The sequence below is a fragment of the Lissotriton vulgaris genome, chromosome 2_1 (assembly GCF_964263255.1).
Source record: "Lissotriton vulgaris chromosome 2_1, aLisVul1.2, whole genome shotgun sequence".
In the NCBI taxonomy this organism is placed as follows: Eukaryota; Metazoa; Chordata; class Amphibia; order Caudata; family Salamandridae; genus Lissotriton; species Lissotriton vulgaris.
Window position 1 is genome coordinate 1,418,929,911 of NC_141687.1, and position 22,119 is coordinate 1,418,952,029.

A 22,119-nucleotide genomic window follows, 5' to 3' on the forward strand; every position below is an offset into this window, starting at 1 on the left:
GCCTGTTGCATCGATCGTGGAGAGTCATGGCCTCCAACTGGTCTCCTATGCCGACGACACGCAGCTGGTGATCTCCCTGTCGCAGGCGCCCTGTCTTGCTGCCGATGGCTTCCGTTCGTGTATGAAAGATCTTGCCGAATGGATGGCCAACAATTGCTTGAAGCTGAACGGCAGCAAGACAGAGGTGCTGGTGGTAGGGAGAGCCCAGTCTGCCTGGTCGCCGGCATGGTGGCCCTCCTGCCTTGGACCTACCCCTACCCCGTGCCTAGAGGCGCGCAATTTGGGGGTGTGGTTTGACGTAGGGCTCACTTTTGGCCCCCAGATTAATCGGGTGGTGGGAGTCTGCTTCGGGATTCTGAAGAAGCTGAGAAAGGTCCTGGACTTACTCCCGCTGGAAGCACGTCAAACCCTGGTTCATGCCCTGGTAACAGCTAGGGCGGACTATGGGAACCTGCTGTACCTGGGGGCTCCAGAAAAAAGCATGGCCCGGCTGCAAGTGCTGCAGAATGCGGCAGCACGTCTGATACTCAGACTGCCTAAAAGGGCGCCATCTAAGGCGGCCCTCCAGCAGCTACACTGGCTCCCCGTGAGGAGAAGAGTGGAGTATAAAGCCCTCTGTACCTGTCATCGTATTTTGAATGGCAGGGCACCCGCCCCCCTGACGAATTTGATCAAAGCGTACATACCAACACGGGCGCTTAGATCAACAGGGGGTGGCCTATTGAGGACCCCAAGAATTAAGAAGGCCCGCATGGGAGGCAGGTCTTTCAGACACTTGGCGGCAACTAACTGGAACAAACTGCCAACGGACCTGCGTTTGGAACCAGATGAGGCTAGATTCCGGGCAAAATTAAAAACTTATCTTTATAGCAAATAATGGCCCGTGCTGTTTTTGTGCTCCCTGTCATCTGCCTACTCCCACTTTCAGCGCGTGGACACGCCGGTGTGCGTAAGCGCAGCGCTCAATAAATGTCCCAATAATAATAATAATAATAATTTGCTACAGAACATAGAATGAGTGCATGTGGTGTAGCTTCTGTAAAAACACAAAATTGTGCACAGTAACATTTTAGGCATTTTGCTCAATTTGCTATAGAACATAGAATGATTGCATTTGTTGTAGTCTTTTTAAAGTAAAATTGCCCAGTAACATATCTTATGTACTTTGTAAATAATAATGCAAAGACAAGATATAAAGCTTTAAAAAATGTAAGTAAATATATTTAGTATTATTGTATGAAAGCAAATTAAACTTTAATGAAAATACTGTATTTTTAGCCTTTTTACAGAAACATAATTTGAATATCTTCTTTTTGTACTTCTATTTACAGTAAAGTATTGTGTCCTTTTTTACAACTCATGTATTTTTAGTATGTATCCGTTTTGAAAAATTACATTAACATTTTTTGGCAAGTTAGGCATTAGAGCTTCTTGAATGTCGTCAATGTCGGGTGGTATATTGAAGAAGTCCAGTAGAATATTGTTATTTATTTCCACAGATTGTAAATTTTCGGCGTTATCAATATGTACATTTAGTGTACAGTGTTCCTGATTAGCAGTTTCTAGCCCATATATAGTCATATTTATTTCTTCTTCTGGTGGTTGTATTTTCTGTGAAGGAAAAAGAAGTTAGTTAATTTCATTTTTTTGAATTCCTTTTGTTTTTTTTCTTGTGTTGATCTACGGATAAATTTCGTGTTATATGCATGCTTAAATAATGTTAATAAGTAGTGAAGATAGTTTAAGAAAGGATAGATGTGAGTAAAGATAGTGAAAAGGTATAATATAGTGTGTATAATAGAGGATTAGAGACTGTTTTGTAATGTTATAGCTACTTTAGTAAAAATACGTATTAATAAATAGTGAGTAGTAGGTACTAGTTTTGTGTTTTAGAATAGTATTGTAAATAGTGATTATAGTTAATAGTGCAGTGTGAGTTGAGTTTGAGTTATTAGTAGAGTGTGTATGAGTTTTTTAGTGCATTGTCAATTATTTTTGGGAGTATTGAAGTTTTTGGCGTAGTAGTATAAAGAGAATTTGAAAACGACAAAAAATTGTGTACTTAAGTGTTAGTATTAAAGTCATATTTGTAAGTGATAGTTGGGCATTATTAGTAAGTTATTTTGAAATAGTGAATGTTATTTTTTTGTAATAGTGTTTTTTTATGGTGTGAGTAATAAAGAGAGAGTAGTTAAGATTGAGTAGTAGATTTATTAGTGGAGAGTATTAGTGAGTTTTATAGTAGTGATTAGTAGAATATGTAGTATAGCTTAATCGATTTAGATAGAGAGTATTAGAAGAGAGAGTTTGAGGGAATTGTAATTAGTGAATATAGAGTTTGATAGTGTTTTAAAAAGTAAATAGTATAGATTGAGTAGTAGAGCAAGTTATTAATAGTTTAATAATTTGTACTTACTTGAAATTGTGTATTTCTTGTTGTGTTTAACATTTTATTGCTGTTAAATTCATGCACTGTCAGGTGCGTCATCTTTATGTAGGATCCAATTTCTATCGGGAAGTCTGTGGCATCTCTCCAAAGAGTTATTTTCACTGAGTCCGTTGTATCTTTCACAGTTATTGATTTAAGTTTTGTATCTTGGCCAGCAATAATAATTGTTTTTGTTTCTTCTTCCTTTAAGACAAAAGATTGGTAATAGAAATGTGTTTATTATGTTACAGTGTTGGTGTGTAAGAGTGTGGGTGTTAAAGAGTGGGTGTGAGCGTGTTGTAGCAGAATGTGTGTGTTAAAGAGTGTGTGTGAAAGTGTGCGAGTGTGCGAAAGAGTGTGCTTAAGAGTGTGTATTAGAGTGTCAAAGAGAGAGTCTGTCAAAGAGAGAGAGAGTCTGTCAAAGAGAGAGAGAGTCTGTCAAAGAGAGAGAGAGTCTGTCAAAGAGAGAGAGTCTGTCAAATAGAGAGAGTCTGTCAAAGAGAGAGAGTCTGTCAAAGAGAGAGAGTCTGTCAAAGAGAGAGAGAGTCTGTCAAAGAGAGAGAGAGTCTGTCAAAGAGAGAGAGAGTCTGTCAAAGAGAGAGAGAGTCTGTCAAAGAGAGAGAGAGTCTGTTAAAGAGAGAGAGAGTCTGTCAAAGAGAGAGAGTCTGTCAAAGAGAGAGAGTCTGTCAAAGAGAGAGAGAGAGTCTGTCAAAGAGAGAGTGTGTCAAAGAGAGAGAGAGTCTGTCAAAGAGAGAGAGAGTCTGTCAAAGAGAGAGAGAGTCTGTCAAAGAGAGAGAGAGTCTGTCAAAAAGAGAGAGTCTGTCAAAGAGAGAGAGAGTCTGTCAAAGAGAGAGAGAGTGTCAAAGAGAGAGAGTCTGTCAAAGAGAGAGAGTCTGTCAAAGAGAGAGAGTCTGTCAAAGAGAGAGAGTCTGTCAAAGAGAGAGAGTCTGTCAAAGAGAGAGAGTCTGTCAAAGAGAGAGTCTGTCAAAGAGAGAGTCTGTCAAAGAGAGAGTCTGTCAAAGAGAGAGAGTCTGTCAAAGAGAGAGAGTCTGTCAAAGAGAGAGAGTCTGTCAAAGAGAGAGAGTCTGTTAAAGGGTGAGAGTCTGTCAAAGAGTGAGAGTCTGTCAAAGCGGTAAGTATTGTGTGCAAGAGTGTTTGGTATATAGTGTGTGTGTAAAAGTGTGTTAAAGGGTGTGTGTGATAATTTTCTTTTTTTTTTATAAGCTTACCTCTGCAATTGTCCCAGAAATGCTCATTAATGAGCGTAGTGAAGCTGCTTCAACTGTTTTTATAGGTGATATTGGTGGAGCAGGGGGTTGTAGGATATATTCTGCCTCCTGTATTATTTCTTGAGGTATAGATAAGGGCATCATGCGTGATAGTTTCGTTTGTTTCGTGATGATAATCACATTGTTTTTGGCTAAGAAATTGCGAATCATAATAGCTTGTCCTTCTTTAGTTTGCTGGTAAAATGGCCCATTGTAGCACGTTGCTTTAATGCAACTACTTTCATCAGCTAGAGCTAGTAGTATAGTTTGTTTTTGTCGAACATTTTATAACGTTGGCTCGGATTGTTTTTTGGTACGGTTTGTTGTCTTCATGTTTCAATTTTTTGAGGTCTTGTATGGAAATCATCTGAAACGAGAGAAAATGTTAGTACACATTCTGAACATAAATTTTTCCCCTTTTGCTATTACCTGTAATAAAATAGCATGTTAATGAAGTGGTTGCATTTTAAACTGCCACCCATAATGCTTTGTGATCACTATAATATGATTCTAATGTACCGTAGTGCATGATGGTGTCATTAGTATAGATGTGATCTAGTGTTGAATTGTAGTCTGTTGTGTATTGTTGTATTTTTTGCTGGCATTGAAATTGCTGCAGCATATATTCTAATAGCAAAGTTCTGTTTGGTGACATTTGTGTTAAATCTATATTGAAGTCTCCCATGATGACATATTTTGAATTTGGATACAAGTTAATTATGCTACTTAAAACTTGTAATAATGTCTGCAAAAGTACATGTGGTGGTTTGTACAGTATAATAAATAAAGTATTCAGAATCATTAAGATGCTGAGTGAAAAATAAAAAGTCAATTTCGTGTTGTGTTTTATATATTGGCGATAAAAGCATGTTTTTTTGTAATAAATGGCAATACCATGCTTTGTGTGCTGGTTGTGAAATTTATCAAATAATACTAGGTGATATTGTTCTATTAAGAACGTATTCTTACCTGCTTTTCTAGTTGTGTTTATTTCAGTGAGGCATATAATATCACTGTTCATGATATTTTTGTCTGATTTAATAGCAGTGTAATTTCTTTGCAAGGACCGTATGTTATGGACAATTATATTACACTGTTGTCTATAGCTATCTAATTGTGGTACTGATATTTGTAATTGCATGTGTGTTCTTAAACGTGTCATTTCTTCATGTACTTTTGGATGTACAGCTATTTTGTCTTGCTGAAAGTTTCTAATGTATATGTTGTCTAAAGATTTAGCTCTGGTTAAAGCTACATAATGCAGATGATGTACTTTACTGTTGTTAAAGTGAATGTAAATGGGCTCAATTGTTTCTCCTTGTGTTCTATGTATAGTTCTTGCAGATGATTGTCGCAATGGGAATTGTTTGCGTATAATAGTTATAAATTTCTGTGTATATTGGAAATGCCGTGTAATAGCATGAATGGGTGTCCAATGAGGCAAAATATTACTGTGATATATGTGTTTGTTTTCTTGTCTTGTTAATTTGCCTACCGTTTCTTTATCAAATTTAATCCAAATTACATTTGGGCTGTTATTGATAGTTTCTACAAATTCTACTATACCTGTTGCACCATTTGTTAAACCATCATTGACATTTATATTGTTAGTTAAATCATATCTTAATTGTAATGCAATATGTAATATTGATGGCAGGCTCATTGTTTTAGTAGGATCTGTGGGCAACTGTTGGAGTATTTTTTTTTTACTGCTTCACTTAAGTCTGCTGCAACTGTATCTATTGCTGTAGCTGTGTAAACTGGGTAATGGGTTATATGTTCTAATAAAACTGCATTATTTATGCTATCGACTTCATTGTTAGTTCCCATAATGTAAGGGATCGTTTTGCTAATGTTTTCAGGTGGCTCTATTTCTCGTGTTTTTATCTGTATAATATCTTCATTTGTTTGTTTCCCTTCTCTTAATCTGTTTAGTAGTTCAGAAAATGGCAAGTCATTTTGTTGTCTCATTATTTTAGTCAACTCAAATAACTTGAAATGTGTCTGCCATAAATTAGTACTTACTGGCCTATATGAATGTTTTGGGTTGTCAAATATGTATGGGTCAAAAACTGGCTTCAATTGGTAAAAGTCTCCAATTGCTAAAATAGATATTCCGCCAAAAGGGAGATCAGACATTTTTATCTCTTGCAATCTATTATGTATAAAGTTGAATACATTAGCCCCTACCATTGATATTTCATCAATTATTAGCAATTTAAGATGCATTAGCTGACCTTGTAGTGTGCTTCTATTCTCATGAGTTAGCTGTCTATGAGTTAGTGTTTGTGAAATAGGTATTTTAAAAGTACTATGTAGTGTTTTGCCTTGAATGTTATGTGCTGCTTTGCCAGTTGGAGCTGTAAGCAATACATATATGTTATCTGGGTTTTCTCCTGCTTTTGTATTGTAATAACGTACTAATGTTTGGTAAAGTGCTGTTATAAGGAAACTTTTGCTTACTCCTGCACCACCTGTACAAAATGTGTAGCATGGCGTTTCTTTTGTTTTAACCCAATGCAAATGATGATATATAAAGTTAAGTTGTTCTGCTGTTAGATTTTGCATTATACTATCATATTGTTCTTTTGGCATTATGTTATTGCTTAGTGCTTCTTCTCTACTTGTACTTCTAATCCCTAAATCAAATGATAGGTCATACAATGGGTTTTCATTATTTTGCACTTCATGGAATATGGTGTTATCTTCTTCTGTATCTATTGGTGGTAGCAATGTATCTAATATACTAGTTTCATTGCTATTAGTTGTTAGTTGTTTATTATGTTTATTATATTTATTATGGTTAGAATCAACTGCATCTTTAAGTTCTAGATAGAGTTCATAATACGTTTCCTTGTTATTAATTATATTATGTTCATTTCGCCATGGGTAAAAAAGCATGAGCAATTCTCCATAGTAATTTTCGGAGTCATTTTTGATGTTAAATCTGCAATAGCGAATTACTCTTGCTTTTTTTCTTTTTATGTAGTTTGTTTCGTGTACTAAATTTATCTCAAGTTCTTCGTCATCTGAGCTATGAAAGTTATTTTCAATAAGGATATTGTCATGGCCTGTTTCTTCTTTTCCTTTACATTTTTTCTTTTCATTATACATAGATGCATAGTCAGCTAATGTACATGTTTCTGATTTTACAGGGCGTTTGCTGTACCTCACTATAATATTATCATATTGTATTTTACAAGACTCATCTGGTAAAGAATTGATAGTTTCGATGTCTTTTAATAAGTATGTACGCTTTTCATTAGGACTTGTATTGATAAATACAAAAGATCTTGAACTTTTCCGTAAAGGAATTTGTAGTATTAGATATGCTGCTTCTTGGGCACTTATTTCTGTACAGTTTAAGAATTTGTTACCTATATGCTTAAGTTGTTCTTTAATACTTGGATTGGCATGTACTTCTTTAGCAGCTTGGGCAATTAATTTGCTCATTCCTCGCTGTGATTTACTAATGTATGAAACAATATACACAGCACATGCATATGCATCTAAGATGTATTGTATATCTATGTTTGCTTGCCATGCTTTCAAAATAGTTGGATTGTAGTTATTTATAAAGCATTCAGCTGGTGTCCTTTTCAAGAAAATAGTATTTTTTTCTATAATAGATTGTATACATAAAGTATATTGTTTTAGATCTATGTTCATTGAATGTAAAAACTGTTCAAAAGTATAATTTGAAAATTCTTGGCTGTTTATAGTTAGATGTATTAGTTCAATTTGCTGTAAGAGCTCGGTATTTGTTTTGTCTAGCTCTATTGGTTCTAGTATAAAAGTTTCAGGCATTGGATATCTGGGATAATGATATTTGCATGTTCTTTTATGTTTGATACGGCAGTTTTTGGTATGGCCGTGTCTTTGTAGAGGTAGTAAAGACTCTATATCTGGTTCTTGTGTTTTTGCACATGTAACATACTTATTTATGAAAGTAGTGACTTCATTTCTATCAGAAGTTTCATATAGTGGAGCATTTTCTATCCATATTATAGCATGTATATGTGGTGATCCCCGTTGTTGGAATTCCACTCTATAAAAGTAATCAATAATTTTGCCAATCGGATTACTTTCATGCAATAAAATAGAATTAAATAATTTCCTAACTTGGAAGTCAAAATGTCTTGCACATGTAATGGGATTTTGCTGTATTAACTGGCATTTTGTTTCCCATGGCATATTTTTAAATTCTTCTTTTGTGCATTCTGGTCTTTTTTCGGTACGTAATAATATGTTAATTAAGTGATACCATTTCGTTTCTGCAGCAGATAAAGTTAAAAAAAATGTTGGTAATCCTAATTGTCTAATCATAGCAAAGAGGTCTTTCTTGCATTGCTCCCAATATGGTGGTGAACTACGGATAGTTTTAAGTATTTTGTATCCTTCATTATACTGTAAAATTGTATCTAATTTATCTTTTATGTCTTTGGCAGTTATAATGTTTCCATTATTAAAGTATTTCCTGAGAGATATAAATATTTTGCTCTGTAATTGTTTAATGTGTAATGTTTTTAATTTAAAGAAAAGATTAGTAACACACTTTGCTACTCTTAGATCATTACTTCTTACTTCTGATTGACAGATTGTGCTGTAATGTATTGGGACATGCCTTTCTTTATTAGTTGGCCTTCGTTTTCCGCAAAATATAGTTGGGAATACCAAATATTCGGAATCTTTGTCTTCATACAAGCCTCTTGGTGTGTTATATTCTGCAGGTGCTAAACTTAAAATATTATTTGTTTCTGTAGTAATAGTTTCATTATCTAACATAGTATCTAAATTTCCTGCTGGAATGTTGTCTGAGGAATCTGACATATAACTTGTATCTGAAGTCTCATCACAAGAATGTATATCTTGTGTTGTATAATCCCAATATTTATTAATAGTGATTCCATATTCTTGAAACAAAGTGCTAGTAGTGGCTAAATATAAAGCTGCACGTTTTACTTTGTACATTTTCATAATGGGTATAAGATTTATAACTAAATTTTCTTTTTAATTTTATTGGAATTGTCATGTTATCATTAATTTGCCTTGGTAAAACAGTTACTGTTGTCATAACGTCTGCAGGTACATTTACTACTGCACCTGATAGAGATTTTTGGAATCCACGTGGTAATGTTCTAATTTGTAAAAAAGGTATTCTTGGTGATACTAATCTTTCTTCTAAGTTATGCAAGTGTAAGACTGCTGGAATATCAGGAAATGTCATCCCAATATATACTGAACATGGAGGTATTTTGTCTTTACATATATATGTGTAACATGTTCTGCATATCTCATCTGTTCTGTATTTGCTAATGTTACATTCTATGAATTTAGCTCTCTTACTAATACTGTTTGTTTTTTGAAGACTTTGCTTATGCCATAGTTGATTGCAAATAGTGCAAGTGTACTCAGGTCCATATCGTATTTCTTCCTGAAATATCCTAATTATATCATTTGTTGTTTGACCTGCTATATCTCTATGATTAGGTTCATTTTCTCTGTTTTGTGTCCGTTTTCTTTTTCTATTACTATTTATTTCTAGAATTTCTATATTGGTTGTTTGAATTAGTGATTCAACATCAGCTGTTAATGTGTTTATTATCTCAGTATTGTTAAGAGCTATGTGTGAAGCTAAATAACTGTGTTCTGTTACATGCAGTCTATTGTCTTGACTATTGCTGTTTTGTGTGTTTATTATTGTATTTTCTACTTGTAAGTTATTTGAAGGAATTTCCCCTAATGCATTTATAGATATATGTGTCGTATGAACATATATGCTTTTTCTAGACTTTACATTTCCTTGTTTATGATTCCGTTGTGTTTGCTGTAATTCTTTTTTGCTAATTGTTGTTATGTTCACTGTAGTTAAATCTAAAATAATACTCTCTGAATTAGTAATTTGTTCTCTATTGCCTAACTTTAGGATGTATTCTATAATAAGATTAATAGAGTCAATTTGGATAGCAATACATGTTCCATTAGGATGTTGTATTGCATTTTCATTTTGGCTATGTGAATCAAATAGAGAGTATGTATGTATAGTTTTGAAGACTGAAATTATATATCTACCTATAGAGATCAATACACCAGTTTGTGAATTAATTGTAGAAGTTAATGCAGATATACATTTACTATGTAAAGTTTGTGCTGATTTTGTTAGTTCTTCGCTAAAGCATTTTTGAGCTTTGTAGAATAGATTATGTCATTGCTAACTATGTAATTTGGTAACTGTAGAGGTTGCATACAATCTTGTTCATCAACAGAGTGCATTTCAGTGTACAAAGCATCTCCAAGATTCATAATACAGTGCAAGTCTACACTATCCCAAATATATGCTGGTTTACAGTAGTTCTTTAGAATAGCAAATATACTATTTTGAAGAGAATGTGTATAGTGAATACTTTTATCACTATGTGTATTTTTTTCCTGTGGATGTGTGCTATGTAAAAAGGGAATTTCTTGTGGTGTTTGTGTTAAAATATTTGAATCTATATTGGTATTATTTGTGCTACTTTCCTTGTTGTGCAATGTGCTATTGTGTATATTATCATGAAGTAAACTGTCATTACTTCCAGTAATAAGTTTATATGTATTATAGTAATCACTTGAATATGTGTTTGTATGTAAATTACTTGTGTATATTGTTTGTTGTACATTTATGTGTGTGCTATTAATTACATTACTAGAATATGTGTTGGTATTTAAATTACTTGCTGGTATTGTCTGTTGTACATTTATGTGTGTGCTATTAATATGTTGTTTTTCTGTGTTGCCCTTTAGTGTTTTCTTAAGTATACTTGCATATGTGTCAGTAGGAGTAGTCTCTTGTGGTGTATTAGTATATTGTGTTGTGCTGATCTGCTTGCTGTTGTTTTTAGATAGATTATTAGGCCCTGTTGTAGTGAGAATTGCACAGGAATATGTACTAGTACTAGGAGTATTATCTAAAGATGCTAATGGCTGTTCCTTATTCAAAAAAGTGTTTGCTTTAGATTGACATCTCTGAATGAAATTTTTGGCACTTTCTATACGCATTTCAAATGCTTGTGTGAAAATTTTTTCACTAGCTTTAGTAGAATACACGTAAAGATTTTTCGGTGCTACTGCATTCTTATTTTTTCATGAAGCACCATTGCTTTTTGAAGTGATTCTTTTTTAATCGTACTTATTTGTATTGGAGTTAATTCATACGGTACACAATTCAGGTTTTGTTTCTTTAGATAGTGTGCCAGATTTGTGATGTACTCTAGAAGTTTTTCAAATATGAACTGTATAGTAATACATGTTCCATTTGGGTGAGGCATTCCAGTGTTATCACGACTATGTGAGTCAAATACAAAGTACGAATCATTTTTCTTAAAAATGGAAATAACATAAATTTCCATGCAAAGTATAACACCAGAGTTGTAATCAAGTGCAGGTTTTAATATTTGGTTGAGATTTGGAAACGAAGGGTCACATTGTTGTAATATGTCTCCATAATAAGGTTCTTTAAGTTTAAATGAATAGATAGTAGTATTGTGTTCAATAAAATTTGGTAACTCATCTGGATGCCTAAGTTGTTCGCTATTAAGTAAATGCATATCTATATATAAAGCATCACCTAATTTCATAATGTAATGCAAGTCTTCTTTAGTCCATGTATGTGCATCTTTGTAATAGTTGTGTATAATTGCAAATGTACTATTTGGCAAGCATTGATAACCTCTAGAATTGCATGTAAATTTGTCATGCCCTTGATGATAATCTGCTGCTAGTATTTGCATCTTAGCTAAGCTAATTTATTAATTAATTTGATATCGCTACAGTATTGCTAGATTTTTTGTTATACCTGAGTCTTTTTTGGTTCTCTCTCTCTTATACAATATATATATATATATATATTGTAGTTAACTATAATTCAAGGCAATTAATTTAATTTTACACTATTATTTTGCTTTGTATTTTAGGTAGCAACTTTAGATGTATCTTTTTTACAATTTTAGTGATGTAGTAGCTATAATTTATACTATTAGGGTGTATATATATATATTTATTTGTATATATATATATATATATATATATATATATATATATATATATATATATATATATATATATATATATATATATATATATATATATATATAGTTATTTTACTGTTTTTAAATAGATTTCTAGTTACAGGTTGATAACTTATTTAAAAAAGATACTTGTAATTGTATATATTTCCCAACAATTAGCAATTGTCTTTACAAAAGAAACAATTGTCAATGTTAAGTATATAAATATATATATAATTTTTTTAAGAAATAATTATATATATGATTAGTTCTACTTTTTTTTATTTAAATCCACTCTATTGTTGTTTTTGACCTGTTTTATAGTTGGAGCTGGTAGCAAAACAAAGCAATTATTTTTACTTTGATGAAGTTTTGCTTAAGAATGAGCAATGTGAAAGAAGTAAACGATTGAACTTTTTCAATGTGATATATATCTATATATCCCTTACCTTTTTTTTGGTAGTTACCTAAAAACAAAAGCAAATTATGCAATGGCTATATTATGTTGATTCTTACTTTATTTTTTTCCTAACTAATTTTTTTCTTCTTAAGATTAATCTTACCTATGTAAATCTTCTATATGATATTTCCTAATTATAAGTATATACTATATATATATATATATATATATATATATATATATATATATATGTGTGTGTGTGTTGATATATGTGTCTTATTTTTTTCCTTGCTATTTCTATACTTACAAGTGAATACAGAAGCAAAATAGATACTTTTACCGTGATGATGTTTTCACTGATGATGTTGTGTCAAACAATTATGAATGTCTGATCTTATTCAATCAATTGGCAATCTAAGGAAGAATGGAAACAAGCATTAATATTGAGTTTACATATTAATATAATAAAAGTGGCTCGATACTCCTAATCATTGTTAGTATATAAAAATATTTAGCAAAAAGTTTTTTAATTTTAATTAATTACTAGTATTAAAAAGTGTATACAGTAAGTTATATGTAATAGTATATAGTGTATTGTATTGTATGTTGATATAGGTTTTTGAAACATTGTGACTAGAGTGCATGTGTAAAGAGTGCATGTGTAAAGAGTGCATGTGTAAAGAGTGCATGTGTAAAGAGTGGCGAACGTATATGTATAAAGGCATAGGTGTAGAAATTGTGTGTACAAAGTGTATATGTAGTACATACTTTAAGACTATGTGTAGAAGTTGTATGTGTAGTATGTGTGTGGACTGAGTGATGAAGCATATTAGTAGTCGTAAATAGAGTATTAGAAGTAGTGTATGTAGTATAGAGTAACTAGTAACTAGTAACTAGTAAAGTATAGTAGTAAGGAGGATAAAGTGAGCAAGATAGAGAGAGATGGAGGGCAGGAAGAAGAGATGGAAATAAAGAGGGGTGGATAGGCAAGATTGAGAGTAGGGGAAAGATGAAAAGAGAAAGATAAAGTAGGAAAGATAAGGAAAAGAGAGAAGTATGATAAGGAAGAGAGAGGATATAGAGGTGTAGAAAGGAAGGTAGAAAAAAAAGATAGAAATGTAAATTACACAATGTGAATTTTATTTGAAGTTGTAAAGAGTGTATTAGAAGCATTGTTTGTAATTTTAAGCAAGTACAAAACAACAATAGGAGAGGCAGGGAGATTAAGGAACACTTAGTCCCCTGTTAAATCTAAATAAACAAGAGAAGAGACGTTAAATAAGTCTCAAATTGCCACAGAGACGGAGCGATGCAACTGGGGAATTGCACGCCCACTTTAGGTGGAAAAGAAAGCCCTCACACACCGACCTAGTCAGTGTCATGCTTCATCATTGGGCCCCACCAAAGAGGCCGAATGCCTCTTTGGTGTGCTACGACGCCAGAAGACTGCGGAGCTGGTTGTGTGAAAAGGGCATGTTGTGAGTTTTATAATTAAAAGTGCCTAATGTGTATGTACAATTCTATAATTCTTGATCCTTAGTACACAAATGAGAGTTATGTGTCTGAATTTAATGCCCAAGGTAATGGATTTGTTAATTCAAAATACTAATTAGTCAGTCAACATGTTTCATCCTTTACAGTTGTTTAAATTTACCTAGGCATTTATAATTACAGAATTATACCCCGGCGGTATGGACTCTCTAATCGTCCACCCTGACCTGGGGGCGTGAAAGTGAAAATATCAAAAAAATGATTTAGTGCATAAAAAAAAGGGGGAAGAGCAATTGCTCATTCCAAAAATACTCCTAATTGCGGAGTGTTTGTGCACCTATAAAAGAAATAACAGACAAATATATAAAACTTTCACACAATTAGTTGTAAATATAGGTCATTGCGTTTGTCCAGGGTGCTCCATAGTTGTGGCATAGTGTGCCTAAATAAACACTATAGTTAACACCATCTATATATCTATATAGCCTTATAGGGATGCTAACACTAACTTTGGGAAGTGAAGTGGAAAAATGTGTGTAAAGCACACAAAGTAGCTAGAAAGTGTTGATGAAGAGAGAAGACGCATGAGAGAGATCATGAGAGATGGAAAGCAAGAAGAAAAGTAAGTGCAGAATGGAGTGAGAAGACAGCAAATAAAGAGTGCAGGATAGAAAGTGAAGACAAGATGGAGACGTAGATAGAGAGTGAAGGCAGGAAGGAGAGAGGACACGAGAGAGAGAGAAAAAGGGAGGGTAGGATGTAGGGCATGAGCAAGAAGGAGGAATAGATGGAAGAAGGTGCAGGAGCAAGAGGCCCGTCTCAGTGGTGTAAGGACTTCCAGGTAAGCAATTTTGTCTTTTGTAAAGCTAATAACTGTCACTTTGAATGCTCCGAATTTGACTAAATTTATTTTTCTTTTGTTGCAGGTATTTGACAGCAGGGTGGGCCAAGTATTTCCGGTTGCCATTTTGTCTTGGGATCTTTGGCTCGCTGTCTCAGTGTCCATGCTGCAAGGACCCCCATAGAGAGAGATGTAGATGGAGGGCAGTAAAGAAGAGAGCAGTTGGAAGAGTGGGCAAGAGGAAGAGTGATGGCAAAGGGGAAAAAAAGCGGAGAGGGAGATAAAGAGAAAAATGATAGATAAGGAAGGAGAGAAAGAGTGGATGCAGAGAGTGAGCAAGAGAAAAAAACAGATAAAAGATCGAAAAGAGAAAGTTAAAGGGATAAAAAAGAGAGAAGAATAGTAGATAGGGAGGAAGAGAGAGGGAAGACAAAAAGAAAAGTAAGGGTACAATGGAGCGAGAAGATAGAAAACAAAGAGTGCAAGATAGTAACTATTTCCGGTCGGCATTTTGTCTTGGGATCCATGGCTCGCTGTCTCCGTGGTACAAGGGATTTCAGGTACGCGATTCAAATTGTAATGTAATTTGTAGTTCTCTTACAGGTGTTCGGCTATTTTGTTTATATTCTTCTAATAATTTTTTTTTTGGGCTGTTCTCTCTAGTGTTTCCGTGTCGGGTCTCCTCCTTGGCGTAACTACTTTCAGGTAAGCGATGTTGTGTTTTGTAACAAATAAATGACTGTCCCTTTTGAATGCCCGGAATTTTTTTTAAGTTTGAAAAGGAATTTTTGACTTCATTCTACCCTTACTTTTCTTTTTGTCTTCCCTTTCTCTTCCTCCCTATGTACTATTCTTCTCTTTTGCACTTGCTCCCTCTTTTATCCTTTTAACTTTCTCTTTTATCTGTTTTTTCTCTTGCTCACTCTCTGCATCCTCTCTCTCTCTCTTGCCTTATCTATCATTATTCTTTATCTCCCTCTCCTTTCTGCTTTTTTTCCCTTTGCCATCACTCTTCCTCTTGCCCCCTCTTCCAACTGCTCTCTTCTTACTGCCCTCCATCTACATCTCTCTCTATGGGGGTCCTTGCACCATGGAGACTGAGACAGTGAGCCAAAGAGTGCAAGATAGAAAGAGAAGACAAAATGAGGACAGAGATGGAGAGTGAAGGCAGGAAGGAGATAAGATGCAGGAGTAAGAACAATAAAGAGGAGGAAGGCAGAAGGTAAAGGAAGAGTAAGAAGTAGGGCATGAGCAAGAAGGAGGGAGGGAGAGAGAGCAGATGGAAGAGGGTGCTGGAGAGAGGGACGGTAGAGAGAAAAGAAAGCATAAAGGAGATAGAGAGAAGAATGATAGATAGGGAGGAAGAGGAACACGGAGAGTATTAGAAAGAGGAAAAGATAAAAGAAAAAGAAGAGAGTGCAGGACAGAAGCATGATAGATAGAAAAGGAGCAAGAAGAAAGGAGAGAGCAGATGGAATAGGGGGCAGGAGGAAGAAGGAAGAGAGCAGAAAGGAGAGATATATAGAGAAGAAAGAGCGATAAAGAAGTATTTAAAAAAAAGGAAGAGAGTGCAAAAGAAAGAACGTGAAAAGAAGAGAGAGAAAGATAAGGAAGAAAGAGGAAGAGAGTGCAGGAGATAGAAGTATGATAGATAAGGAAGTAGAGAGGATGCAAGGTAAATGCAGATCATGAGAGAGAACGTAGAAAGGGGGAAAAGACTGCAGAATGGAGTCAGAGGGCAAAAAATAGAAGGAGTGCAAGATGGAAAGGGAGAACAAGATAGGGAAGGAGATAGAGAGTGAAACTCACAGAGTGCAAAAGGAAGAGCAAGAAAGAGAAAGAAGACAGGAGTTAAAGGGAGGGTGGGCATGAGCAAGAAAGAATTAAGAAGGGAGCAGTTGGAAGAGGGGGCAAGAGGGAGAGTGATGGCAAAAGGAAAAGAGCAGCAGGGAGATAAAAAAAGAAGCATGATAGAGAGGGAGGAAGAAGGAAGGAGAGAGAGCAGATGGAATAGGGGGCAGGAGGGAGGGAAGAGAGCAGAAAGGAGAGAGAAGAGAGTGCAGAATGGAGTCAAAGGGCAAGAAAGAGAAGGAGTGCAAGATGGAAAGGGAGAACAAGATAGGGAAGGAGATAGAAAGTGAAAGTAAGAGAGAGGGCAAAAGGGAGAGCAAGAGAGAGAGAGAGAGAAAAGGCAGGAGGTAAAGGGAGGGTGGGAGGGAGGGCATGAGCAAGAAATAAGTAAGAAGGGAGCAGTTGGAAGAGGGGGCAAGAGGGAGATTGATGGCAAAGAGAAAAGAGCAGAAAGGAGAGGGAGATAAAGAGAGAAGCATGATCGAGTGGGAGCAAGAAGGAAAGAGAGAGCAGATGGAATAGGGGGCAGGAGGGAGAGGGAAGAGAGAGCAGAAAGGAGAGAGATATATAGGAGAGCGATAAAGAGAACGGGTGGAAACAGATTGTGATGGAAGAAAGAAGGTGAGAGAGGGTAGATGAAGACAAGCACAAGAGTGTGAATGTAAGATGGAGAGAGTGGGCAAAATAAAGAGAAATAAAGAAGGAATACAAGATAGCGACATAAGGAGGAGAGAAAGAAAGGAGAGAGATGTAAAGGGTATGCAAGAAGGAGAGGGGCAAAAGGTAAGAGAGCAAGAGGGAGAGAGATAAAGATAGAAGGAATAGGAAAAGAGAGGGCAGGAGAGATAAGCATGATATAAAAGGAGGGAGAGAGCAAGCAGAAGGGAGAAAGGACGCAGGAAATAGAGAGATAAAGAATGAATTCAAGAGAGATAGCGAGATATAGGAAGTAGAGAAAAAAGGAGAGAGATGGAAGGGGTATGCAAGAATTAGAGAGGGGCAAAAGGTAAAGGGAGCAAGAGGGAGAGAGATAAAGATAGAAGGAATAGGTAAAGAGAAGGCATGAGAGATAAGCATAATAGATAAGTAGGGAGAGAGCAAGCCGGAAGGGAGATGACGCAAGATAGAAAGAGCATGAGAGAGAAGGTAAGGAGGAGTAAAAGTGAGAGCAGAATAGAGTGAGGGAGTAAAAGAAGTGCATGATAGAAGAAAAGAGAAGATGGGAATACAGGAGAGAGAGTGTAGAAGAGAAGGGATGCAAAAGAGAGGGAGAGGAGAAGAAAGAAGGAAAGTAGGAGAAAGTGAGGGAAGAATAGAGCAGGAGTAAATAAAATAGAAAGACTGCTTGCAAAATCATGAAGGAGATGCAGAGTAAATGCAAGAGAGAGGAAAGGCAAGAATGCAAAATTGAAAGGGAAGGCAAGAGAGGGAGATGTATGTATGTTGCATGTGCTGTCTCAGTATCTAAGCATTTGCTGCAGGATGGGGAAGAAGATATAGGGTGTGTGCAGGGACCTGTAAACAAAGTCTTGGTTATAAGTTTTCCTTTAGCTTTGACCTCTCTCCTGATTACGACCTCACCAGTGCAGCTTTCATCTCCAAACTAAATTAAATGTTGTTTATGAGGCAAACTTTGTGTATAACCATCCAGCAAAGAATGCCCAGTACAGACAGCAAGTACTACCCCAAAAAATGTATAAAGTGAAATAAGTTAAGTATGAACGTACCGTGTTGAAAGAACGAATTTGAAAGATGTGTCTTCGATGGGGCAGTTGCACCAAATAGCAAATTTATGGTCCTGTAAAAGTAAAATATCCTGTTAGCAAAAGATTGAAAAGAGGGAGGACATTTGTGTGAAGTATATTAGAAGTTGTAAATAGAGAATTAGAAGCACTATGTATTATAGAGTAACTAGTATAGTAGTAAAGAGTATAAAGTAGCAAGGTAGAAAGAGATAGAGGTCAGGAAGAAGAGAGAGATGGAAAGAAAGAGGGGAGGATAGGCAAAAAGAAAAGGAGTGAAAATAAAAAAGGAGAAAGATAAAGAAGAAAGGATGAGGAAGAGTGCAAGTGAAAGAGAAGCTTGATAAGAAAGGAGAGAACGCAAAGAGGTGAAAAGAAGACAAAGATAAAGAAGCAAGAGAGTGCAGGAAATAGAAGTATGATAGATAAGGAAGTAGAGAGGATGCAAGATAAATGGAGATCATGAGAGAACATAGAAAGGGTGAAAAGAGTGCAGAATGGAGTCAAAGGCCAAAAAACGAGTGCAAGATGGAAAGGGAGAACTAGATAGGGAAGGAGATAGACAGTGAAACTAAGAGAGAGGGCAAAAGGGAGAGAGAGAGAGAAGGCAGAAGGTAAAGGGAGGATAAACATGAGCAAGAAAGAATTAAGGGAGCAATTGGAAGAGGGACAAGAGGGATGGCCAAGGGAAAAAAGAGAAAGGAGAGGGAGATAAAGAGAGAAGCATAATAGAGAGGGAGCAAGAAAAAAGGAGAGAGAGCAGCTGGAATAGGGGGCAGGAGGGAGAGGGAAGAGAGACAGAAAGGAGAGAGATATAGAGGAGAGCGATAAAGAAGTGATCTAAAAAAGGAAGAGACAGTGCAAGAGAGAGAACGTGAGGAAACAGATTGTGACAGAAGAATGTGAAAGAGGGTAGATAAAGAAGAAAAGCACAAGAGTGTGAAGGTAAGATGGATAGAGTGGGCAAAATTGAGAGAAATAAAGAAGGAATACAAAAGAGCGAGATATAAGGAGGTGAGAAAGAAGGAGAGTGGTGGAAAGTGTATGGAAGAAGAGAGGGGCAAAAGGTAAAGATATTAAGAGGGTGAGAGAAATAAAGATAGAAGGAATAGGAAAAGAGAAGGTAGGAGAGATAAGCATAATAGATAAGGAGGGAGAGAGCAAGCAGAAGGGAGAGGACGCAAGAAATAGAGAGAGCAGGAGAGAGAAGGAAAGGATGAGTAAAAGTGAGAGCTGAATAGAGAGGGAGTAAAAGAAAAAGTGTGCATGATAGAAGGAAAGAAGATTAAAAGACAGGAGAGAGAAGGTATAAGAGAGGGGATGAAAAAAAGAGGGAGAGAAGAAAGAAAGAAAGTAGGTGTAATAGTGAGGGAAGAATAGAGCAGGAGTAAATAAAAGAGAAAGACTGATGGCAAAATGGGGAAGGAGATGCAGAGTAAATGCAAAAGAGATAAAGAAAGGCAAGAATGCAAAATTGAAATGGAAGTCAAGAGAGGGAGATGTTTGTATGTTGCATGTGCTAGCTTAGTATGTAAGCATTTGCTGCAGGGACCTGTAAAGAAGATGGGGATGAAGATATAGGGTGAGGGCAGAAGAGAGAGGATGCAGGAGAGAGAGGGAGAGCAAAAGAAAGAGAAAGTAGGAGAAAAGAATAGTGCGAGAGTGAAAGAAAGAAGGACAGTGAATGTAAAATTGTGAGTGAGATGCAGAGTAAATGCAGGAGAGAGAGATAAGGAAAGGCAAGAAAGAAATTGAAAGAGAAGGCAGGAAAGAAGGAGATATATGAGAATTGAGTGAGGGAGTAAAAGAAAAAGCGTGCATGATAGAAGGAAAGAAGATGGGAAGACAAGAGAGAGAAGTTATAAGAGAGGGGATGAAAAAAAGAGGGAAAGGAGAAGAAAGAAAGGTGTAATAGTGAGGGAAGAATGGAGCAGGAGTAAATAAAAGAGAAAGACTGATGGCAAAATGGGGAAGGAGATGCAGAGTAAATGCAAAAGAGAGATAAAGAAAGGCAAGAATGCAAAATTGAAATGGAAGTCAAGAGAGGGAGATGTATGTATGTTGCGTGTGCTAGCTTAGTATGTAAGCATTTGCTGCAGGGATCTGTAAAGAAGATGGGCATGAAGATGTAGGGTGAGGGCAGAAGAGAGAGGATGCAGGAGAGAGAGGGAGAGCAAAGGAAAGAGAAAGTAGGAGAAAAGGAGAGAAGAATAGTGCGAGAGTGAAAGAAAGAAGGACAGTGAATGTAAAATTGTGAGGGAGATGCAGAGTAAATGCAGGAGAGAGAGATAAGGAAAGGCAAGAAAGAAATTGAAAGAGAAGGCAGGAAAGAAGGAGATATTTGAGAATAGAGTGAGGGAGTAAAAGAAAAAGCGTGCATGATAGAAGGAAAGAAGATGGGAAGACAGGAGAGAGAAGGTATAAGAGAGGGGGATGAAAAAAGAGGGAGAGGAGAAAAAAGAAAGAAAGTAGGTGTAATAGTGAGGAAAGAATAGAGCAGGTGTAAATAAAAGAGAAAGACTGATGGCAAAATGGGGAAGGAGATGCAGAGTAAATGCAAAAGAGAGATAAAGAAAGGCAAGAATGCAAAATTTAAATGGAAGTCAAGAGAGGGAGATGTATGTATGTTGCGTGTGCTAGCTTAGTATGTAAGCATTTGATGCAGGGACCTGTAAAGAAGATGGGGATGAAGATATAGGGTGAGAGGGCAGAAGAGAGGATGCAGGAGAGAGAAGGAAAGCAAAGGAAAGAGAAAGTAGGAGAGAAGAATAGTGCGAGAGTGAAAGAAAGAAAGACAGTGAATGTAAAATTGTGAGGGAGATGCAGGAGAGATATAAGGAAAGGCAAGAAAAAAATTGAAAGAGAAGGCAGGAAAGAAGGAGATATATGAGAATAGAGTGCATGATAGAAGGAAAGAAGATGGGAAGACAGGAGAGAGAAGGTATAAGAGAGGGGATGAAAAAAAGAGTGAGAGGAGAAGAAAGAAAGTGTAATAGTGAGGGAAGAATAGAGCAGGAGTAAATAAAAGAGAAAGACTGATGGCAAAATGGGGAAGGAGATGCAGAGTAAATGCAGGAGAGAGAGATAAGGAAAGGCAAGAAAGAAATTGAAAGGGAAGGCAGGAAAGAAGGAGATCTATGTGTATTGCGTGTGGTAAATGAGTTTCTAAGCATTTCCTACAGGGACCTGTAAACAAAGTGTTGGTTATAAAGTTTTACTTATCTGCTGACTACAACTTCACCAGTGCAGCTTTCACGTACAAACGCGTAAGATGTGCTTTATGAGCGAAATTTTGTGTATAACTATACAGCAAAGAATGCCCAGTACAGACAGCAATTAGTACAAAAATTAATGTATTAAGTAAAATAAATCAAGTATTAACATACCGTGTTTATATAACGAATTTGAAATATGTGTAGTCGATGGGTCAGTTGCAACAAACGTCTACTTTTTGTCCCTATAAAACAAATATAGCGTTAGCAAAAGATTACGAGTGCACGCAAAACAAGCAGTGATTTTCTCATGCAAACTGTGCAAATTGAATGTTAGCTAAAGCTTTGCGTATTAGCGATTAATGTGTTCCAATGTAATAGTATGGCAATTATTTTGCGTCACGTTACTGGTTTGTATGTGCCTTTAAAAATATAGAAATCCGCGCATGCACGTAGTGTAAATAAAACAAGGAATGTTGTCAGTGTTTTATTTAATTTCTCGCATTGTGCAAAGCAGTTTGTGAACTAAAGTTGTAACTAAACATACATATATATATATATATATATGTGAAACATTAGTCTTACCTAAAGAACTGAAAGGCATTAAACAAAAACATGGTGAAATTGTCCAAATGTATATGCAACACAATTTAAATCTAAAGTGATACGTATTCTTACTGCAAATTAGTTTCACAGAAAGGCATACTTACATGCGCAAACATTTTCATCCTAAATGCACAGTTTGCCGATGTATAAATTTGCACTGAAAGTCGTCGGGTCTCACCTTATCCTAACCGTTCTTTATGCTCTCAGTAAATGTAACGGGCCTTCATGCTTTGTG

At 35.9% G+C, this 22,119-nt stretch overlaps 1 protein-coding gene and 1 long non-coding RNA gene across 2 annotated transcripts; both read right to left on the bottom strand.

Annotated features, from left to right (window-relative positions):
* Positions 1-1,328: 1,328 nt before the first annotated feature.
* Positions 1,329-3,827, bottom strand: LOC147732697 (uncharacterized). The gene is made up of 3 exons (XM_086958854.1): positions 3,658-3,827; positions 2,417-2,632; positions 1,329-1,611 (listed from the first exon to the last, which is right to left on the bottom strand). The coding sequence occupies exons 1-3, from the start codon at positions 3,799-3,801 to the stop codon at positions 1,351-1,353; spliced, it is 621 nt and encodes a 206-aa protein (XP_086814980.1). The 5' UTR covers positions 3,802-3,827; the 3' UTR covers positions 1,329-1,350.
* Positions 3,828-3,977: 150 nt separating this feature from the next.
* LOC147732698 (uncharacterized) lies at positions 3,978-21,523 on the bottom strand. The gene is made up of 3 exons (XR_015308681.1): positions 21,453-21,523; positions 12,482-12,555; positions 3,978-4,063 (listed from the first exon to the last, which is right to left on the bottom strand). It is a non-coding gene; the product is annotated as an uncharacterized LOC147732698 (long non-coding RNA).
* Between the last annotated feature and the right edge of the window lie 596 nt (positions 21,524-22,119).

Coding starts and splice junctions, on each gene's coding strand:
- LOC147732697 (XM_086958854.1), bottom strand. CDS start 3,801: ATGATGCCCTTATCTATACCTCAAGAAATAATACAGGAGGCAGAATAT. Junction 2,633..3,657: donor TTTCTGGGACAATTGCAGAG/GTAAGCTTATAA, acceptor TTTGTCTTAAAG/GAAGAAGAAACAAAAACAAT. Junction 1,612..2,416: donor CAAGAAATACACAATTTCAA/GTAAGTACAAAT, acceptor TTTCCTTCACAG/AAAATACAACCACCAGAAGA.